General features: G+C 44.0%; 1 protein-coding gene across 5 annotated transcripts in view; it reads right to left on the reverse strand.

Annotated features, from left to right (window-relative positions):
• MYO18A (myosin XVIIIA) overlaps positions 1-19,760 on the reverse strand; it is a 377,134-nt gene that overhangs the window by 146,569 nt on the left and 210,805 nt on the right. For all 5 annotated transcript variants that reach the window (XM_078780216.1, XM_078780215.1, XM_078780213.1 and 2 more), the window contains 2 exons: positions 18,390-18,536; positions 15,380-15,493 (listed from right to left, as the gene is read on the reverse strand). In XM_078780216.1, the coding sequence (XP_078636342.1) occupies positions 15,380-15,493; positions 18,390-18,536 (261 nt within the window). The remainder of the gene's footprint in view (positions 1-15,379; positions 15,494-18,389; positions 18,537-19,760) is intronic.

Consider the following 19,760-nt stretch of genomic DNA (forward strand, 5'->3'; position numbering starts at 1 on the left):
TTTGAAATACAATGCGATATATCGTTTTTGTCCCTATCACTCAATGGTGAAAAATTGCAAAAAAAATTAAAAAATTCTCCTATCCAGATCCGCATCCGGATTTCACCAAAATCGAATCGTTTTAACCGTGTCACAAACCCAACCTCTCCACCAAATTTCGTCCGAATCCATCCATAACTTTGAGATATCCTGTTCACAAACAGACAGATGTGAAAACATAATCTCTATCCACCTTTTGTGGCAGAGGTAATAAACATAGGAAACGGTACCTTGTGTTGTCGTTATTAATTTTTTTGTAGGCATATTTTATGAAACTGTAATCATGTGCATTCGCGTTCGCAAAAATTGTTAAACTTTAAAAAACTTCCCCGATGAATCAGACACCATCAGGAACCTATCCACCCTTTTCCATTGAAACAATGCCCTGACATTCACGGATTCAAAATTCGCAACATTTTCCAGTAATGTATCCCCCGCGAATGTTGGGGTCTGACACATCTATATCTCTCTCTCTCACTCGCTCGCGCACGCACACGCACACACACACACACACACACACACACACACACACACACACACACACACACACACACACACACACACACACACATCGACAGACCCCACTATTCGCGGTTCCGCTATTTGCAGGTTCCGCGTATTCGCAGTTGATAAAATGCGACCTGTTTCTCTATTCGCGGGAAAGTGTCCCACAAATTCGCGGTTTTTTGGGGGCGTAACAAAAAAAAAATTCATGAGGCGCGAGCTTGACACATTTATAAAACGCATCTTTCACCAGCCATGCACAAAGCAGCTGAACACATGCAAAAAAAACATTCTACGAGTACGAGCCACAACTAAGATCTGCTCCTACGTTCGCTGCCGTGTGTTTCGGGTTTTCATGGCTTTCGCAAGCTATCCTGTTATTCACACTGTGAACAGCTTCACCTGATATCCCACTGCCGTTCACAGGTAAACACTGTTTCATGGGATATCCAAACAGACGATAAACATTGCTTCGCGGGATATCCCACCAGCTGCATAACACGTCATCCCTGCAAGTTGCTGTACAGAATGAAAACACTCCACAGTATCTATCAGTGCAATAAGCTGTCTCCCATCTCCCCATTGAAACAATGGAACGGCATGCATTCGAGGATTTTCATCAACCTTCGAGGATTATCGTCGACATTCTCGGCATGTGCCTCACCATTTGGGGATTTTTCCTCACCATTCACGGATTTTCACGATTCGGGAACCAATCCCCCTGAAATATCACAAAAAAACTGAAATATCACATTGACATAAGCATTCATACCCTTTGCTATAACACTTGAAATTTAGCTCAGGTGCGCTCCATTTATCTTGATCATATTTTAGATGTTTCTACACCTTGATTGGAGTCCACCTGTGGTAAATTCCATTGATTGGACATGCTTTGGAAAGGCACACACCTGTCTATATAAGGTCTCACAGCTGACAATGCATATCAGAGCAAAAACCAAGCCATGAAGTCGAAGGAACTGCCTGCAGAGGTCAGAGACAGGATTGTGTCGAGGCACAGATCGGGGGAAGACTACAAAAAAAATTCTGCTGCATTGAAGGTTCCCAAGAGCACAGTGGCCTCCATAATTCTTAAATGGAAGAAGTTTGGAACAACCAGGACTCTTCCTAGAGCTGGCCGCCCGGCCAAACTGAGCAATCGAGGGAGAAGGGCCTTGGTAAGAGAGGTGACTAAGAACCCGATGGTCACTCTGGCTGAGCTCCAGAGATCCTGTGTGGAGATGGGAGAAACTTCCAGAAGGACAACCATCAGTGCAACACCCCACCGATCTGGGCTTTATGGCAGAGTGGCCAGACGGAAGCCTCTCCTCAGTGAAAGACACATGAAGGCCCACTTGGAGTTTTCAAAAAAGCACCAATAGGATTCTCAGACTGTGAAAAACAAGATTCTGTGGTCTGATGAAACCAAGATTGAACTGTTTGGCTTCTGTCTGGCCATTTGTATTGAGTGTAGATTGATGAGGGAAAAAATGAATTTAAACTATTTCAGCATAAGGCTGCAACATAACAAAATGTGAAAAAAGTGAAGTGGTCTGAATACTTTCTGAATGCACTGAAGAACGACATAAAATAATAACAGTAATAAATCATAATAATCATAATAATAATAAGCTCAATGGCCTGTAGCTGACCAGGGCATGGCTATCTTTGGTGCATAAGCATGAAGAGGTTTGTCACAAATTTCGATTTAAGACTGAAAAGGATATTTTTCGATTCCGAACGACCCAAAATGTTATTTTGAGAGATGGCTTGAGCACACCTGAAAATGACATCCATCAACAAATTTTCTGCAAAGTTTTGCAAAAAAACATTCTGCACTCGATTTCAGAGAATGAATTTGAAATGTTCGTGAAAGGTGTGGACTGATGGACGGAAGGGTAATGCACCACAGTGCGAGCTTCTTGGAACAGTGCCAGGTTAATCAAAAAACGTATTGGTGGGAGAAGAGAGAAATGACAGAAGGAATTTTAAGTTGCCTGATCACTTAAGGAAAGGTTTCTGGTTTCTCAAAGTACAAACGTGAATGCACGTTTTGCAAACTGATGAAAATTTCCCACACTGTTATTTACCGGCATTACTCCGCTGCCAATTCGATAAAATAATGGATGCGATATTTAGAGGCAAAGACAACAAAACTGGGACATGTCAGTCATTCAGAACAGGCATGTGCAATGAGGCAGAGAAAAGGGAAGACAAAACTTGGAGACAATGCGAATAATAAAAATAAAAAACAAATTTGTGCAGCCAAACGGAATTTGCATGCATAAAAGATCCACGAATGACAGTGAGACAATCCTTGTGACAAGCACACAAAGGCTTAAAAATGAATAAGCAATGGCAACTTGAAATATAATCTCAGGAAGAGCTTCATTTGAGTGGCAGGTAAGGGCATGTGGGCAGCGACAGCTCCATAAACATGCGGAAGAGCTAAGATGTTTATAACGCATCCAGGAAGCAGTTTCCAATTATTTTTGCTTCATTTTAGCAAGGATTTTCCAAACAGCAAAATGTTATTTATTATTATTACGAGTATTACCAGAGTGTTTATCATGCACAATGTGATATAGTGTTGGTTATGCCTAAGAATAATTTTGGGTTTGGGTTTTATTTTTATTATTTTTTACAATCAACGGCAATGCAAGATACTCGGCTAAGAATCCAGGAATTTGTAATTTGGTCAAGGCACCAGTGATAGGTCGCCTACTCTACATGAAGGACACCATGAGATCTTTAACATTCATCAACCAATGCTGGCAGAGGAGATGCCCAGTTTAATCTTCATCCCATCTGAGAGATGATGCCAACATTGATGAATCACATTGGATGCAAAACACCTGGATGACAGTTTATAGCTAGCCCAAGATTCAAACCCAGGATAGACAGCTCAGAGGAGAGTGAATGCTGATAAGCATTTAAGGAAAAATAAATAAAGACAAAATAGCTGAAGAAAATGGATGTTCAAAATACAAAAATCAAAAAGGTTTAGAATAGACTTAAACGTTCAAGGCAACCTAGTGGTCTATTTAAAAAAAGAAAACGTAGTAAGAGGCATTTCTAAAGGAAAGCTTTAAAAATACTTACTAGTAAACAAAAAATTATATCAACAAAAGAAAAAACAATTCATATCAACAACAATTATACAAGCTTTTTAAAATAGCACACACATGAACCGCCAGGTATACACAATTCATCAACCTGTAAAAATTTCAATTTGACGTTAGAAGCAGAAAACTGCACGAGTAATACCAGAGGATTACAGGAGTTTTTCCTGCAGCATTGAAGGCTTTGAGACCAAGGTGGATGGGGAAGGGGAGATCGAAATGGGGAGGAAGAAGATGCGGCTAGAGCTGGTCAGAGATGGTATAAATTTTATAACAGGATGTACAGACAGCAGATTGGATTTCCAAGAGACTGCCGACTCAGCCATTTGGAAGTGTATCTGGAATTGAGAGCGTAGGAAGGAAAGAGCTGGAGTAAGCATTAAGCCGCTCGTTAAGGATCCACAGTGCCTTGCACCTCTGGATTTTAATTATCTCCCCACTGGCAATTTTCGTTTGTTAAATGTAGTTGCTCCAAAGAGCAGGGTGTGGGAAATCTGAGAACAAAATATATTTTCATACCCATTTCATCATGTTCCACCCCAGGTATCAAATGTGCTTGGCAAAGCAGCAAAATGAAAGCTATGAGACACAGAAGGTTAAAAAAAAACAACCTTCCTGTGCAGAAAAATGCAGCATAACCACAATAAATAAAGGTGGCCTTGGAAATGCTATTGTTATCAATTCAAATCCGATGAAACCTACAAGCAAGGCCCTGCACAGGGAATTCTGCAGCAATTAGCATGACATAAATTCACACTTTTAACCTCCATTTGTCACCAAAAGATGACTCCTCTATGGGCAAAGGACAGGAGCAAGAGGCAAACTATGCTGGTGCAGAAAACTAAAATTGACTGGACAATTCCAATTCTCTTCTTCCTCTTTATAATGACCCAAATATTTCTACATTGTGGGGTCGGCCAGGAAGGAACTATGCTGGTCCCAGATTCTTGAACTAGCTAGCCAGGCCTGACGTCGACTGGTAGGAAACTCATTTAGCCAGGATGTTGGCTAAATTCAGCCAGGACTCACCGACTTTGTGAAAGACACTGTGGGATCTTTAATATTCACCAATTATAGCAGTGCAGGTAGACAAGTCCTTTGGCTTACGTTTCTTCCAAGGATTGGCTCACACATTATTTAATGCATTGTCCTGCATGCAGTACAACAGACTGACTTAATAACGGGGCCAATATTCAAACCCAGGCAAGACAGCTCAGAGACAAGTGTGCATACCTCTGAGATATCCTGCTAGCCTGGAAAATTCAAATTCTGTGACATAATTTGGTATTTTCATACAATGCCAGCATGAAAGAGAGAGTGGGTGGTCACCACAGCTTTTTTCTTCATTTCCTTAAATCAGGATCAAAACCATGAAAGAATGTGATCGGTGTCATGATGTATGATGATCAAACCCAACGCGTACAGAATGTTGGAGAGAGGGTTAAAAAAAAAAGAGTATTCTTCTAAAAAAAATACATCAACAGAAGATTTATCCCCTGACCACTAAGCGACAATCAGGGACAGATATGTTAGTCATTCAGCATGTACAATGGTAATTCAAGTTAGCGTGGGCATTCAAAAATAGAGAATAGAATGTGTTCATGGACATCGATGAAGCCCCACCTATTGTTCAAGGTATACCCTTGATGCATGTACAGACCGTTTCCATTGATATGCTAGTGCGTTGGTGCCATCTCCGTATAAATGTATTGAACATTTTTCTTTTTCTTTACAGGAGCGAGGCTCATGGAGAGCAGCATATAATTGATAGTGCAACAAACATCAAGGGAATTAACGAATGGGTAAAGAGGAGATGGAGGGTGAAGGGTGAGGAAACACTGAAACTAGCAAGCAAAATGGTTGGGTTATGAAAGGTTAATGAGTGCAATAAAGAGCATTGGTCAGGATGGGGTCAAAATCGGTCAATATTACATCGGACTAACAGTTGCAGAGAATTTTTTTTTCATACTGATCAGATCAAGCGTTGTACTTGTCGAATTATGACGTCATAACGAAGGCACCGATGACATCATCATTAACAAATCTTATTCCCCATGGGGAGTACTTGACAATGAGCCTTGTTTCATTTTTTTTCGATTGAGCGGTTTCAGGGATATAGAGGTGTAAGTTTTTTTCGAAGATGGCGTCGTGCCACATGACATATGTCATAATTATGAATATTAAAAAATTACACAGGCGGTGGTGCTCCTATGGCAAAATTTCGTGTCAATTGGACCAACGGTTGCCGAGAAAATGTATTCTGAAAATGCAGACACGCACACCACACTTATGCAGCCGAATGCCGAACCCTGCTTCTCACTTTGCAAGCGCAGGGTAATAATGCAAGCAACTTTTCACATCTCAAAGTTTGCAACAAAGTTTGGCATTGAGATATTATAACGACAAAATACAGTCGAATCCTTCTATTTGCGGTTTCTGCTATTCGTGGGTGATAAAATGCGATCTGTAAAAATAAAAGTTTCCTGCGAAATCGTGGGTTTTTTTCTATTCGCAGTCATGTTCAGCAAAATCGCGTTGTTTTTTTTCTCTACTCGCAGCCATGTTCCGCGAATTCGTGGTTTTTCAGGGGCGCAAAAAAATATTCTCACAAGCCGTTAAGCTTGACATACGGTATTTATAAAACCCATCTTTCACCAGCCATGCATAAAGCAGCTGGACATACGCAAAAAAAACAACATCTAAAAGCCGCGAGAATGACCGGCTCCTGCGTTTGCTGCCGTGTGTTTCGCGTTTTCATGGCTTTAGCAGGATGTCATGCCATTAACACAGTGAACAGCTTCATGTGATATTCCACCGTTCACAGGTAAATATTGCTTTGTGGGATATCCCACCAGCTACATAACACGTCATTCCTGCGAGTTACTGTACAGAATGATAACACTCCACAGTATCTATTAGTGCAATTAGCTGTCCCCTTTTCCCCCATTGACACAATGGCATGGCATTCATTCACGGATTTTCATCGACATTCGTGGATTATTGCCGACATTCGCGGGTTTTATCTCGCCATTTCCGGGACGTTCATCGACCTTCGCGGATTATCGTCGACATTCTCGGGATTTGCGTCACCATTTGTGGATTTTGCTTCGCTGTTCGCAGTTTAGTCCTCTCTATTCGCGGATTTTCGTGACTCGGGAACCTATCTCTCCTTTTTCCATTGAAACGATGCCCCGCTATTCACGGGTTTCGCTATTCGGGGATTTTCCAGGAACGTATCTATCACCCACGAATAGTGGGGTCCGACTGTATAATGAAAGAGACAAGGAGGACAAGCGTCTTACAGGGAGAACAAAGAGACAGGGAGGACAGCAGCAAGGACAAATAAAATATTAAAGTCCATTACCAATGATCGTTTAGCATTAGAAAAAACAAAAGCTAGCACGGTACTCGGTAGAGCACATACTTCCACCAGGCTGAACAATTTATGTTTGTATCCCACTGATAGGTCGGATATGCATCCGGACCTTAACCAAAAGCTAATCGGCTTGTTATTGTCACCTACCCAACTCATCCAACAAGTTTTGAGACATCATGCTATATATCGTTTTATCCCTGGTGTTGGGCTAGCGGCTAGGGTGCCGGCTTAGGGTCCTAGGATCCTGGGTTCGAATCCCGGTCAATCGCTGAATTAACGCCAGGGGGGTTGACTCAGCCTGTCATCCTTCCGAGGTAGGCTAATCGAGTACCAGTTCACTGGTAATTCCCTGTTTGTCGTTAAAGGCGGCAAAAGGGGTTGGCGTCAGGAAGGGCATCCGGCCGTAAAACATTGCTTCAAAAAGGGGACCAAAAAACAACAACAACCACGGTTCCCGAAAAAGGCCAACCCCCACTTTGCGGGGAAAAATGGCCTCTAAAGGTGGGTTTTTTTTTTTTAATGCTATATATCGTTTTGACCCAATCACTCAATGGTGAAGAATCACTTTTTAAAATACTTGCGTCCAGATCCTCAGCAAAATCTAATCATTCCAACCTGGTCACATACCCATCCTGTCCAACGAAGTTTCATCAGAATGCATCCATAGCTGTTTGAGATATCTTGCTCACAGACCGACAAACAAATAGACTAACAGAGGTAAAAAACACAACCTCCATCCACCTTCGGTGGCAGAGGTAAAAATAATAATAACAAGAGCGAGAATTGCTTTGCAATATATGACCCCGACCGATGTGATATTTTCAAAGTCCAAAAAGGGCATAATTTTGAAAAATTGACGAAACGCCCTGAAACTTGACCTTGATTCTATAACTTATCAAAATAAAGCCATGTACCAACTGTTACGGTTTGTGACCTTTTTCTTCTTCCTTCCCCCCACACCCTCCTGTAGACCAAGTGGTTTGGTCCATGTGTATAAAGCCTATGATTGGCTATGGGGCAGGGGAGTGGCCAGGAAGGTGATTCAGAGGAGTGAGTGGCCATTTTGGAGGAGGGCTTATGGCAGAGTGCTTTTTCGGGGGGTTGTGGAGTGTCCAGCTGCAATCTCCCTACCTGAAGGGTGACGTTGATCGAACTCTTGCTGCCTACCACTGGGGCCTGCCTTGGGGCCTACTCGTGGACTTGCCTACTCCTACCCTCTTGTGCTGGGCCTGCACTGAGGCCTACCACTGGGGCCTGCCTTGGGGCCTACTCGTGGACTTGCCTACTCCTACCCTCTTGTGCTGGGCCTGCACTGGGGCCTACCACTGGGGCCTGCCTTGGGGCCTACTCGTGGACTTGCCTACTCCTACCCTCTTGTGCTGGGCCTGCACTGGGGCCTACCACTGGGGCCTGCCTTGGGGCCTACTCGTGAACTTGCCTACTCCTACCCTCTTGTGCTGGGCCTGCACTGGGGCCTACCACTGGGCCTACTGTTGGGCCTGCTGTGGGGCCTACTACGGTGCCTGCCCTGGGGCCTATTGTTGGGCCTGCCTTGGGGCCTACTGTTGGGCCTGCCATGGGGCCTACTACAGGGCCTGCCCTGGGGCCTATTCTTGGACCTGCCTACTCTTGGACCAGCCTACTCTTGGACCTGCATACTCCTGGACCGGCCTACTCCTGGACCGGCCTACTCTTGGACCTGCCTACTCTTGGACCGGCCTACTCTTGGACCGGCATACTCTTGGACCGGCCTACTCTTGGACCGGCCTACTCTTGGACCGGCCTACTCTTGGACCGGCCTACTTTTGGACCTGCCTACTCTTGGACTGGCCTATTCGGGTTTTTCCCTCTTTTCTCTCGTCTTGGTTTTATGTGTGGGAAGAGATTTTCGTGTGATAATCCATAAATAAAGACAGTGTGATTGAAGGCTTGGCTTGGTGCGCTTCATGCGCGTAACAAATTTGGGGCTCGTCTGGGATCTGGATTACATGATACCTGTCTTGGATTTTTGTTGTTTTTTCGCAGTAGTAAGTTTCCTCATTGGCAGATAATTTGACTTTTTTTTACGGTGCTCATATTTCTATATTTACTGCAGTCGTACGCCATGGCTGAGGAGATGGATTTTGAAGTGAAGGAATTTGTGGAGAAGAAGGGGCTATCAGTGCAAGATGTAGAACTGTTACGTAAGGTAGAGTTACGAGCTGTAGCTGATCATCTTGGGGTTAGTGGGACATCTTGTATGAAAAAGGCGGAGATTGTTTCGGCTATTGTTGGTCACATGGGTTTAGAACCAGGGGTAAGATTGAGAAGTGAAGCCTTGGAATTGGCCCGGATAGAATCAGAAGAAAGACAGCTCAGACTAAAGTTAGAAGACAAGGAACGGCAAAGAGAGTTTGAAAGAGAAAAGGAAGAAAAGCAAAGAGAGTTTGAAAGAGAAAAGAAGAACGACAATGAGAGTTTGAGTTAAGAAAATTATAAATTCAGGTGGGACAGGCCCAGCCGGTTTCCATCGATTCAGGTGGGGGTCAAAATGATCTCCCCGGTTCCTTTGATGTGGCTCGGAACATTAGGCTTGTTCCCAAGTTTAACGAGGAGGTGGAAACGTTTTTTTTGTCTTTTGAAAAGATAGCAAAACGTCTTCAGTGGCCCGTACAATACTGGACCCTGCTACGACAAAGTGGGTTCATAGGGAGAGCCCAGGAAGTGTATTCAGCTCTGTCGGAGGATCAGTTAGAGAATTATGAGGCGGTTAAAAAGGCTGTGTTTTCAGCCTATGAGCAAGTTCCGGAAGCATACCGGCAGAAGTTCCAAACCTTAAAAAGACAGGCTGGGCAGACATTTGTTGAATTTGCGAGGGAGAAGGAAATGAGTTTTGATCGGTGGTATCGTTCTCTACAAGTGGAGAGGACCTATGGTAATCTAAGGGAGGTTATCTTGATGGAAGAGTTCAGGAACAGTATCCCCTTGAACATTAGGACACACCATATGGATCATAAGGTTGGTGAGTTGAAAAAAGCTGCTGTTGGTGCAGATGATTATGAACTCACCCATAAGAGAGGCCTTGGTTTTCCTCATTACAGTACTACCTGGGATAACAAGAAGGGGGTTAGTGAGGACTGGTCAGAGGGGAAGTGGACAGACCATAGGGGTCCATTGGTGCGGCCGTCTCTGGGCAGAGAGTTTGAGTGGTCGAGTCAGGCATCTTGCCGGGAACCGGCCCCAACGTGTTATTACTGTAAACAGAGGGGACATCTGAAGTCGAATTGTTGGAAATTGCAAAGGGAGGAGAAGCAGGGAGACTCCGTTAGACATATTGCATTAGTTCGAACCAAAGTGGACAGCCACAGGGATCGTGCCCTTCCAGTTAAGGCTGAGTATACTGCGGACCTTCCGAGCCCCGTACAGGACCATTATAAACCCTTTGTGTCAAAGGGCCAAGTGTCTTGGGACGGGAAAGTCAAGTCCGTAGTTATTCTGAGGGATACTGGGGCCGCCCAGTCATTGATGTTGTCTACCATTTTACCATTGACTTTGAGTAGTTCGGGGAAAGCGAGTGCCTTAATCCAGGGCATTGCAGGTCGTTATGTCCCAGTCCCCTTACATAGGGTGAACTTGAAGTCTGATTTGGTCACAGGACCCGTGATGGTAGGAATAGTCCCCACTCTCCCCATAGAGGGTATTAGTTTCGTATTGGGAAATGATTTGGCTGGCAATAGGGTTTGTGTTTCCCCAGTAGTGAAAGAGAGATTCCTCGAAGAGACGGAGAACACTAACCTTCGGGACTATGTAGGTACTTTCCGGGAAAGACTTACCACCGCCTGCAATGTCGCCAAGGACCATTTGAAAGTACCCCAGCGAGTAATGAAGGCCCGTTTTGACCTGAATACGACAGCTCGTAATTTTAGGCCTGGAGACAAAGTGCTAGTTTCACTACCTCTGCCTGGGGAGCCACTATTGGCGAAGTTTAGCGGTCCCTACTGGGTCGGAGAGATGGCTGTTTGTTTATTGCACTGTTTATGCTGGGTTAAGTTTATGCTTGCACTGTTTATCCTGCCTTTGTAAAAGAAAACTTTTCTTGGGGTAATGTTTTCTTCTTTAAGGGGAGGAGGTGTTTCGGTTTGTGACCTTTTTCTTCTTCCTTCCCCCCACACCTCCCTGTGAGTTAGACCAAGTGGTTTGGTCCATGTGTATAAAGCCTATGATTGGCTATGGGGCAGGGGAGTGGCCAGGAAGGTGATTCAGAGGAGTGAGTGGACATTTTGGAGGAGGGCTTATGGCAGAGTGCTTTTTCGGGGGTTGTGGAGTGTCCAGCTGCAATCTCCCTACCTGAAGGGTGACATTGATCGAACTCTTGCTGCCTACCACTGGGGCCTGCCTTGGGGCCTACTCATGGACTTGCCTACTCCTGCCCTCTTGTGCTGGGCCTGCACTGGGGCCTACCACTGTGGCCTACTCGTGGACTTGCCTATTCCTACCCTCTTGTGCTGGGCCTGCACTGGGGCCTACCACTGGGGCCTGCCTTGGGGCTTACTCGTGGACTTGCCTACTCCTACCCTCTTGTGCTGGGCCTGCACTGGGGCCTACCACTGGACCTGCCTTGGGGCCTACCCTTGGGCCTGCTGTGGGGCCTACCCTGGGGCCTATTGTTGGGCCTGCCTTGGGGCCTACTGTTGGGCCTGCCGTGGGGCCTACTACGGGGCCTATTCTTGGACCTGCCTACTCTTGGACCGGCCTACTCTCGGACCTGCATACTCTCGGACCGGCCTACTCTCGGACCGGCCTACTCTTGGACCTGCCTACTCTTGGACCTGCCTACTCTTGGACCTGCCTACTCTTGGACCGGCCTACTCTTGGACCGGCCTACTCTTGGACCGGCCTACTCTTGGACCGGCCTACTCTTGGACCGGCCTACTCTTGGATCGGCCTACTCTTGGACCTGCCTACTCTTGGACCTGCTGACTCTTGGACCAGCCTACTCTTGGACTGGCCTATTTGGGGTTTTCCCTCTTTTCTCTCGTCTTGGTTTTATGTGTGGGAAGAAATTTTCGTGTGATAATCCATAAATAAAGACAGTGTGATTGAAGGCTTGGCTTGGTGTGCTTCAGGCCCATAACACAACTTTCAGTTAAATATGTCAAAGGGTATGAGAAAAAGTCTGAAAAACCACCAGTGCGATGGACAGACGGACAGACGGAGAGCAAACCTATAGTCCCCTCCAGTGAAAACGGTACAGGACTAATAATAAAGTAGAACGGTACTCTGACATCACAACATCAACCAATATGCCTCCACCCACATTACTACATCATTATACATAATTGTACCAAGTCTGATTTAAATCTCTTCTGATGTTCCGAAGTACCACATTTTTACCTGACATGGCCTCTGATCTTTGATGCAAAAATCAAATCAGTGCATCTTTGCATCATAATACAGACTTGGCATTTAATATGGAATTTTTTTTTTTCTTGACTTGGGTTTACTTTCTGAACTCAATATATCAATCTGGTGAGTTTCTTTTACCCTTTGGTGATGTCTTTGTTGAAAGAACCATGTCACTGATTGTCTTTCGCAGCAAGAAGTCAATAACAGGATTATATCACAGGTGGCGTGACAAAATGTAAGGACAGGTACATTTGACAATTGGCTTCACAATTGGGTATATAAGGGTTGTTGCGTTCTGTATTAGTGGAAAACAACTGCTGCACGTCTACAAAAGTTATTGCCGCTTCCTCTGGAGATGGTCCGTCAACTTGACAATGCTGTTTGTCATGGAGTGGTGGTTTTACGAAATTCTGGCATGAAACAGCGTGCTATTGCTCGGCAGTATGGCATCACTCAAGGTCAGGTGTCAAAGATCCTGAAACGAAATGCTCAGAGGGGTGTCCCTACTCCAATACCGAGGCCAGGACGTCCACGCAGAACCACAAGGAGAGATGATCGCCAGCTGCACCGGTTAGTCTGCAATGGCCGTACCAAGTCAGCTAATCGGCTTAGGGCTGAGTGGCAGCAACTGACAAATGTGCCTGTATCCAGAAGGCTAGTCAACCAACGACTGGTTCAAGCAGGCTATCGTGCCAGGCGTCCCCTGAGAAAGCCACGCCTGACCAGACAACACAGCCAGCGCCGATTGCAGTGGGCCCGAGAGCACCGTCAATGGCAGCCAGGACACTGGAATCACGTGATCTTCAGTGACATGTCTAGATTTCTGGTCTATCGTCAAGATGGCCGCGTCCGAGTGCGCAGACAAGTGCATGAAGCCCACAACGAAGATTGTATAGTGCCAAGAGTCCAAGCTGGAGGTGGTGGGGTGACCGTTTGGGCTGCTTTTCATGCAGGGGGCAAAACTGACCTGGTTGTTCTGAATGGAAACCTCAACCAGTTCAAGTACAGGGTCATTCTGGAAGAAACATTGCTTCCATTTGCTCGTGCAGCCTTTCGAGGAAACTTTGTCTTCCAAGATGACAATGCACGGCCTCATCGTGCTCGCATGATCCAACACTTTCTTGCTGACCGTGGTGTAGAGCATATGGAGTGGCCTGCCATGTCCCCGGATATGAATCCGATAGAGAACTTGTGGGCAGAATTAACGCGTCAAATCGACAACTTGGACCAGCAGCCGACCTCTGTGCATGAATTGTAGCAGGCTATTGTAACTGCATGGCAAGCGATTCCTGTCCAAACCTTGGCAAATCTCGTGAACAGCATGCCTCGAAGTGTACGTGCTCTCCTGAATGCTCGTGGGGGTTACACGAAGTACTGAACTGTAATTTTACTGTCCATAATCCCAGTAATAATTTAGCTTTTGTTTTTGTTGAAAAAAAAATTGGCTAATGTGCAAAATAAAGAGATACTTCTGGAAAACGTACAGAAGTTTAACACAGTACTGTCCGTGAATTGAGTTCGATATCAGTTTACATCACTTTCAAGGATCAATTTATTTGCTTCGAAATGTCAAATGTGTTTTTGTTTCTTTTAAAGATCACATTAACAAAATCTAGAATAATTTCAACATAATTCCAATGAACTTTTGGTTCTAAGTCATCTTGAAAAGTAAGTTCACCCCCACAAAAAAAATATTCCATATTAAATGCCAAGTCTGTATATACTTGTACTAAGTTTGCTCAAAATCTCATTCCCATTACTGGTTCACAAGTTGGCACGGTAACATAATTTGTACTTAACATGACCTCTGACTTTTGACCTTGACCACAAAATCTAATAAGTTCATCTTTACATAATTTTCCATGCCTGTTCCAAGTTTGACTTGGATCCTTTCAGCCGTTATTAAGTTATCGTGGTAAGGAAAACCTATCACAGACGCACGGTCAGACAGCCGGACGGAAAACCCAGAAACATAATGCTTCCGGCGACTTAGTCGGCAGAAGCATAAAAAGTACAGCAAACCTCAGAAAGTCACAACTACAAATTAAACGAGAACGGCATTCAGTAGAGAGCATCCCTCCACTAGGCTCCACCAGGTTTACGTTTTGTATCCCTCTGATAGGTCATTTCAGGATCCGGACCTGAACCAAAATCTAATCGGCTTATTCTTGTCATTTACCCAACTTGTCCACCAAGCTTCGTCCAAATCCGTCCATAACTTTGAGATATCCTGCTATATATCGGTTTTAACCCTATCACTCAATGGTGAAGAATCAATTTAAAAAATTTATCTGACCCGGATCCGGTTTCGAATCTTCACCAAAATCTAATCATTTCGTCCATGACACATACCCAAGCACTCCACCAAATTTCGTCCGAATCCGTCCACAATTTTTAAGATGTCCTATTCAAAGACATCAAACAATCAAACAAAAACAAACAGACAGGGGAAAACAAAACGTCCAGCCACCTTTTGTGGCGAAGGTATATATTGCAAGATTCTCGTTTTCATAAGGTAAGCATTGTATATTTTCCAACATTTCAAAAGAAAAATAGTGTAGGATGGTGCAATTCAACAATTACATCTATTACTTCTGGAGATGTTACAAACAGCAGCCAATTGGTGTATTTGCTTTCCAAATCCATCGTAATGATAAAAGTGGCAAATCATGTATTTTACATGAACTTTAACCCCCCAGCTCACCAGCTGGTTTTATTTTTTTCTGCCTTACCAAGCATAATTCTAAGGATAGATAACCAATTTGCAGAATCTTAATGCCACAACCTGGAAAGTTTTTAGCCATTAAGCATTCCTCTGCCTGCTGGAGCACATCACCCACACAAATAATAAGACCACGGGTACTGTGGGCTTAACCAGCACAGCATCAAGTGTACCAATTAAAATAGGGATGTTCTATTACTACGCTCCACACGGTTCCACTGCCAGCAAACCCACCAAGGTCTTGGTCTTGGTTAACTCATCGGTTTGTTCCAGGAGCTCATCTCTTTCTTGCTCCATCGCCCGCCGTGCCTTGCTTGACATTGCAACTGTTGTCTCTGCCTCCTCAAGCTGAGCATGGAAATCAGAAATTGGAAGCTGAAGATTACAATACGGCAATCTAAACATTGACACAAGCAAACAAGTAATTCAGGTCATTTTAAACTTGCAACAAATATCTGCATTTGCTAGCCTCAGGAAATGTCTTAAGTTGACCATTAACCAAACCATCACAATTCCCACCTCATTTGTTCCTCTATAATCACCATGGTATTATATAACCTAGCAAAACATATATATCCATGGTATTTACTTTTCCACATTAATCAATTTTGAAGTATTCTTTCCAAAAAAAAGGCCTTCCAAAAGATAGTCACAATATTTTTTATCTCTCACCATTTAGTATAAAAATTGATCATATGAAAGCATCATTAACTTTGGCTGATTTCCAAGCAGATGGCAGATGACCTTGAGCAAAAGAGGGTGAATAGTACAGAGAGAGGGTGGGATAGAGCAGCAGAGCAGGATTTTAGGACCCGTGGGCTGATGCCGTCTGGTCCATTTGCAGAATTAGAGTCGAGGTCTGACAGAAACTCTCCACCTTGTCAGGAGAGAAGCACAGTCATCACTGTTTGGTCACTGTTTTGGAGCAGCTGGGTTCGACTGGGTAAGGTGGGTACAGAGAGTGATGGGTTTGGGACACAAGATTTTGAAGCAAACACAGAGTTGAGGCATTCGGCTTTTTCATGTGCAGTATCAGCTGTGTAGCCGTTTGAATAAGGGAGGACATAGAAGGGGAACAAACACCAGAAACAGACTTGATCAGACACCACCAGGATTTGGAGGAGGGAGACAGGTTTGACATTTCGGTCTTGAGAGTAGAAAGATATTGTTTGATGGCTCTCCTGAGGGTAGACACACACTTGTTCCAAGCTTAGTGAAAGGAACTGAGATTGCCTTCCGTTGGATTTGCCTTACATGAGGCAAAGGCAAGTTGTTTCAGGGCAACTGCCTCGCCACAAGATTCAGTGTACCATGGACGGGAGGAAGGGTAAGACAACTGAAGACGAGATGGGATAAATCTGTGAATGAGAGAGAGCAATTTACTTTGGAAGAATTCCCAGGAAGTGTTGATGTCAGAGGCGGTAGAGATGGGAGACCAGTCCAGATGATTGATGGCTGCTTGAAGACCATGCCAGTCAGCCTGAGTGAAATGCCAGACTCGTCGGCGCTGAGGAGGCTCTCTGAGAATGGCCAGAGAGATGTCCACTTTAACAAGCAAATGATCAGATGAACCGATTGGAGAAGAAGAACAGCAGACATTTGCAGGGAAGTTCGTCATAACCAAGTCTAGCAGAGATGATGTACCATTTGCTGAGATCCGCATGAGGAAATTGACAGATTGTGTCAGTCCCAATGAGTCGCAGAAGTCCTATTCTGAGGTGCCATGGCTGGTGAGAGAGGTACCCACACCCAGCCAACTTGCATGATGACAATTGAAAATCACCACATATGAGGAAGAGAGAGTTGGAATTAGTGGATAGAAGTTGGTCCATGTTGTTGGACAGCTAGTTGTAAATGGAGTCATCACTGTTTGGTGAATGGTACAACACACATATGAACAAAAGGTGGGAGCGGAGGGGAAGCCGTAGCCAGAGGTACTCCTGGGGGTGGGGTGGAGAGAGGGCAGTGCAAGGAGAGTGAGGAAGAGAGTTTTTAATAAAGATAGCAACTCCATCACCAGGACGAGGCTCAGGTCTATCGTACTGAGGAGGGAGTAACCAGGGAGGGATACGAAGGAATCAGAGATATCTTGAAGGAGGAAAGTTTCTGTTCAGCAGATCAAGTCTGGTTTGCCAGAAGCAACCTGAATGGAGAGATTAGTCAGGTTTGAGTTAAGGCCCCGGATGTTTGAGGTCCATACAGGTTTACCAAATAGGTTTTCCGAGTAGGTTTTTAGGTAAGGTAAAGAGGTAACGTCTATACTGAATAGGTTTCTGTTAATAGGATATGTAACATCAGCGATTTCTTATTGAAGAATGATGCACTTGTCTTGTTTGTAGTTCTCAAAACATCTGATTAAAGCCTCGATATCAAAACCGCATGTGCATGCGTGAAATTGTCATGTCTCACACAACCCAAAGCAGCTGGGTGTACAAGTTACACCATAATTTACCCAAGTTTGTCTTAAACTCCCATCATGCAGTTCAAAAAAAATTCTTATTCAAGCAGATTACTTTTAGCAGGCAATGCCTGGATTTTGTCTGAAAAATATAACTGTTTCTACAAATAAATTTGTAAAATACAAGAAAACAAACAAGACATAATAAGATTAACCAAAGCTTTTCGTGCCTACTCCTCAAAGTAAATCACAGCAAGAGAAGGAAGGAAGTGAAAGAGTGTGTATATATAAGCATGGCCATGTAAGATCAACACCGATTGGCTCATCAGGCATGAAGTAATTGGTAATCTGAACACCCATTGGTTGACCCAATCACCACTACCTCTGGCTCCGGTTGGCTGGGGCAGAGTTGAGAGCGATGACTCACCCTTTGCACAAATACCTTGGGGGGGGGGGGGGGGGGGGGAGGAGGATGGGGTTCCCCCAAAGCCAAGGACTCACCATTTGCAGACATACCATGGACAGGGGTCAGGGCAACACCTTTAGTATGAAACGCTTCAGTTATTCTTATTATGTCATGTGTGTTTTCTTGTATTTTAAAGTTTTGTAGTGTCAAACATATGTTCAAATAAATTGGTGCAAAGATGATTGATCAATATTGTCAACTGATGTCCACTACATAGACTCACTGGACACATCATCCGATTAGTTGTGATTGAATTGCCCCAACTGGATGAAAACAGCTCACCTAATCATCGGCTCAGTGGGCAGGTGCAGAATACTAAACACAAAAGCATCAAAACATTTGTCATAACTTCCTCAAACTAAGGAGAGACGACGACCAACCTGTCCACGGAGCTGAGCGATCTCTTTCTTGTTGGTGGTCTTCTCCTGCAGGTGTTCAACCATCATCTGTGCGTCAGCAAGCAGGGCTTTAGTTCTGTGCAGATCTTTACGTAACCGCCGCTCCATCTCCAAATCACGTTGGTTTGCCTGTCGAGTCGATGGAGAGACGCACCAAACTCAACATAGTTTAAGTAAAGTCATGAGAATACACAGTCCATTTTAAAAATTGAGATTTAGCAGGTAATATCCTATACATAGTTAGCATTCAATCTTGGAACAAAAATGACTGCACTGTGGTCACAACATGCGACAAAATCCGTTCACAGGCCGAATGGGAAACACACATTTAAAGCATGCTTAAAAGATGAGCATCACGATTGGGAAACACATTTAATGTGTCATTAATAAAATCAACTCGACACCTCACCATGCATTCTGACGTACCGTATGTTCTGACGGCCTTGATTAAACCTGACAATTTATCGACATATGATCAGATTTTTTGGGGTCTATGCTAAAACTTTTGGCTTTTCCTTCCATGCTAAAGTCCCTTATGGTCAATAACACTCGACTCAAAACAAAGCCATTGGAAATCTGATGCAACAAAACTGGAAAGTGTATAATCAGCAGAGGCCATTAGGCCTAATGTGTTAGGCCCACAAGGAAATAAGGTAGCAGCCATATAATTTTGTCTCGGTACTATGGTGGGTGGAGTCAAGCGACATAAGTGGGTGTGGTCCAGAAGCTGTCTGAACAATGGGTGGACATTAAAAAAATCGAACCACAACAAGAACCTCAACAACAACATCAACAACATCAACAACAACAGCAAGGCAAAGCTCATGTAGACCTGCGACTAAAAATTAATACTTTGTCCCATCTCTTCGATAACACAAAATTAATACCAAAAAAAACAAAAAAACACAAGGCTGAAAAACAAGGAAAGCAATTAAATCCATCAATTATCATTATAGAATAGCCTGAGAAAACCATAATATACAGTCACGTGAAAAAGTAAGTACACCCCATGTAAAGTTTTGACTTTTTCGACATATTTCAACATACAGCTATTTGATCTTCATTTCAACAATATTGATAGATAAAGGTGATATAATATAACAAATATCATGAAACATTTACATTTTGTAGTCCATTGTATAATTTAAATAAACATAAATGCAAACTTCGCTTGTGGAAAAAGTAAGTACACCCTTGGCTCTAGTAGGTGGTATTGCCCCCTTTGGCAGAACCAACCTTAAGTAGGCGTTTCTTATAACTGTCTACCAGTCTCCGACATCGACTGGGAGAAATTTTTGCCCACTCCTCCATGCAGAATTCTTGCAGCTGTGCGATGTTTGAGGGGTTTCTTGC

This window comes from Myxine glutinosa, chromosome 6 (assembly GCF_964187855.1).
Source record: "Myxine glutinosa chromosome 6, kmMyxGlut1.1, whole genome shotgun sequence".
NCBI classification, from domain to species: Eukaryota; Metazoa; Chordata; class Myxini; order Myxiniformes; family Myxinidae; genus Myxine; species Myxine glutinosa.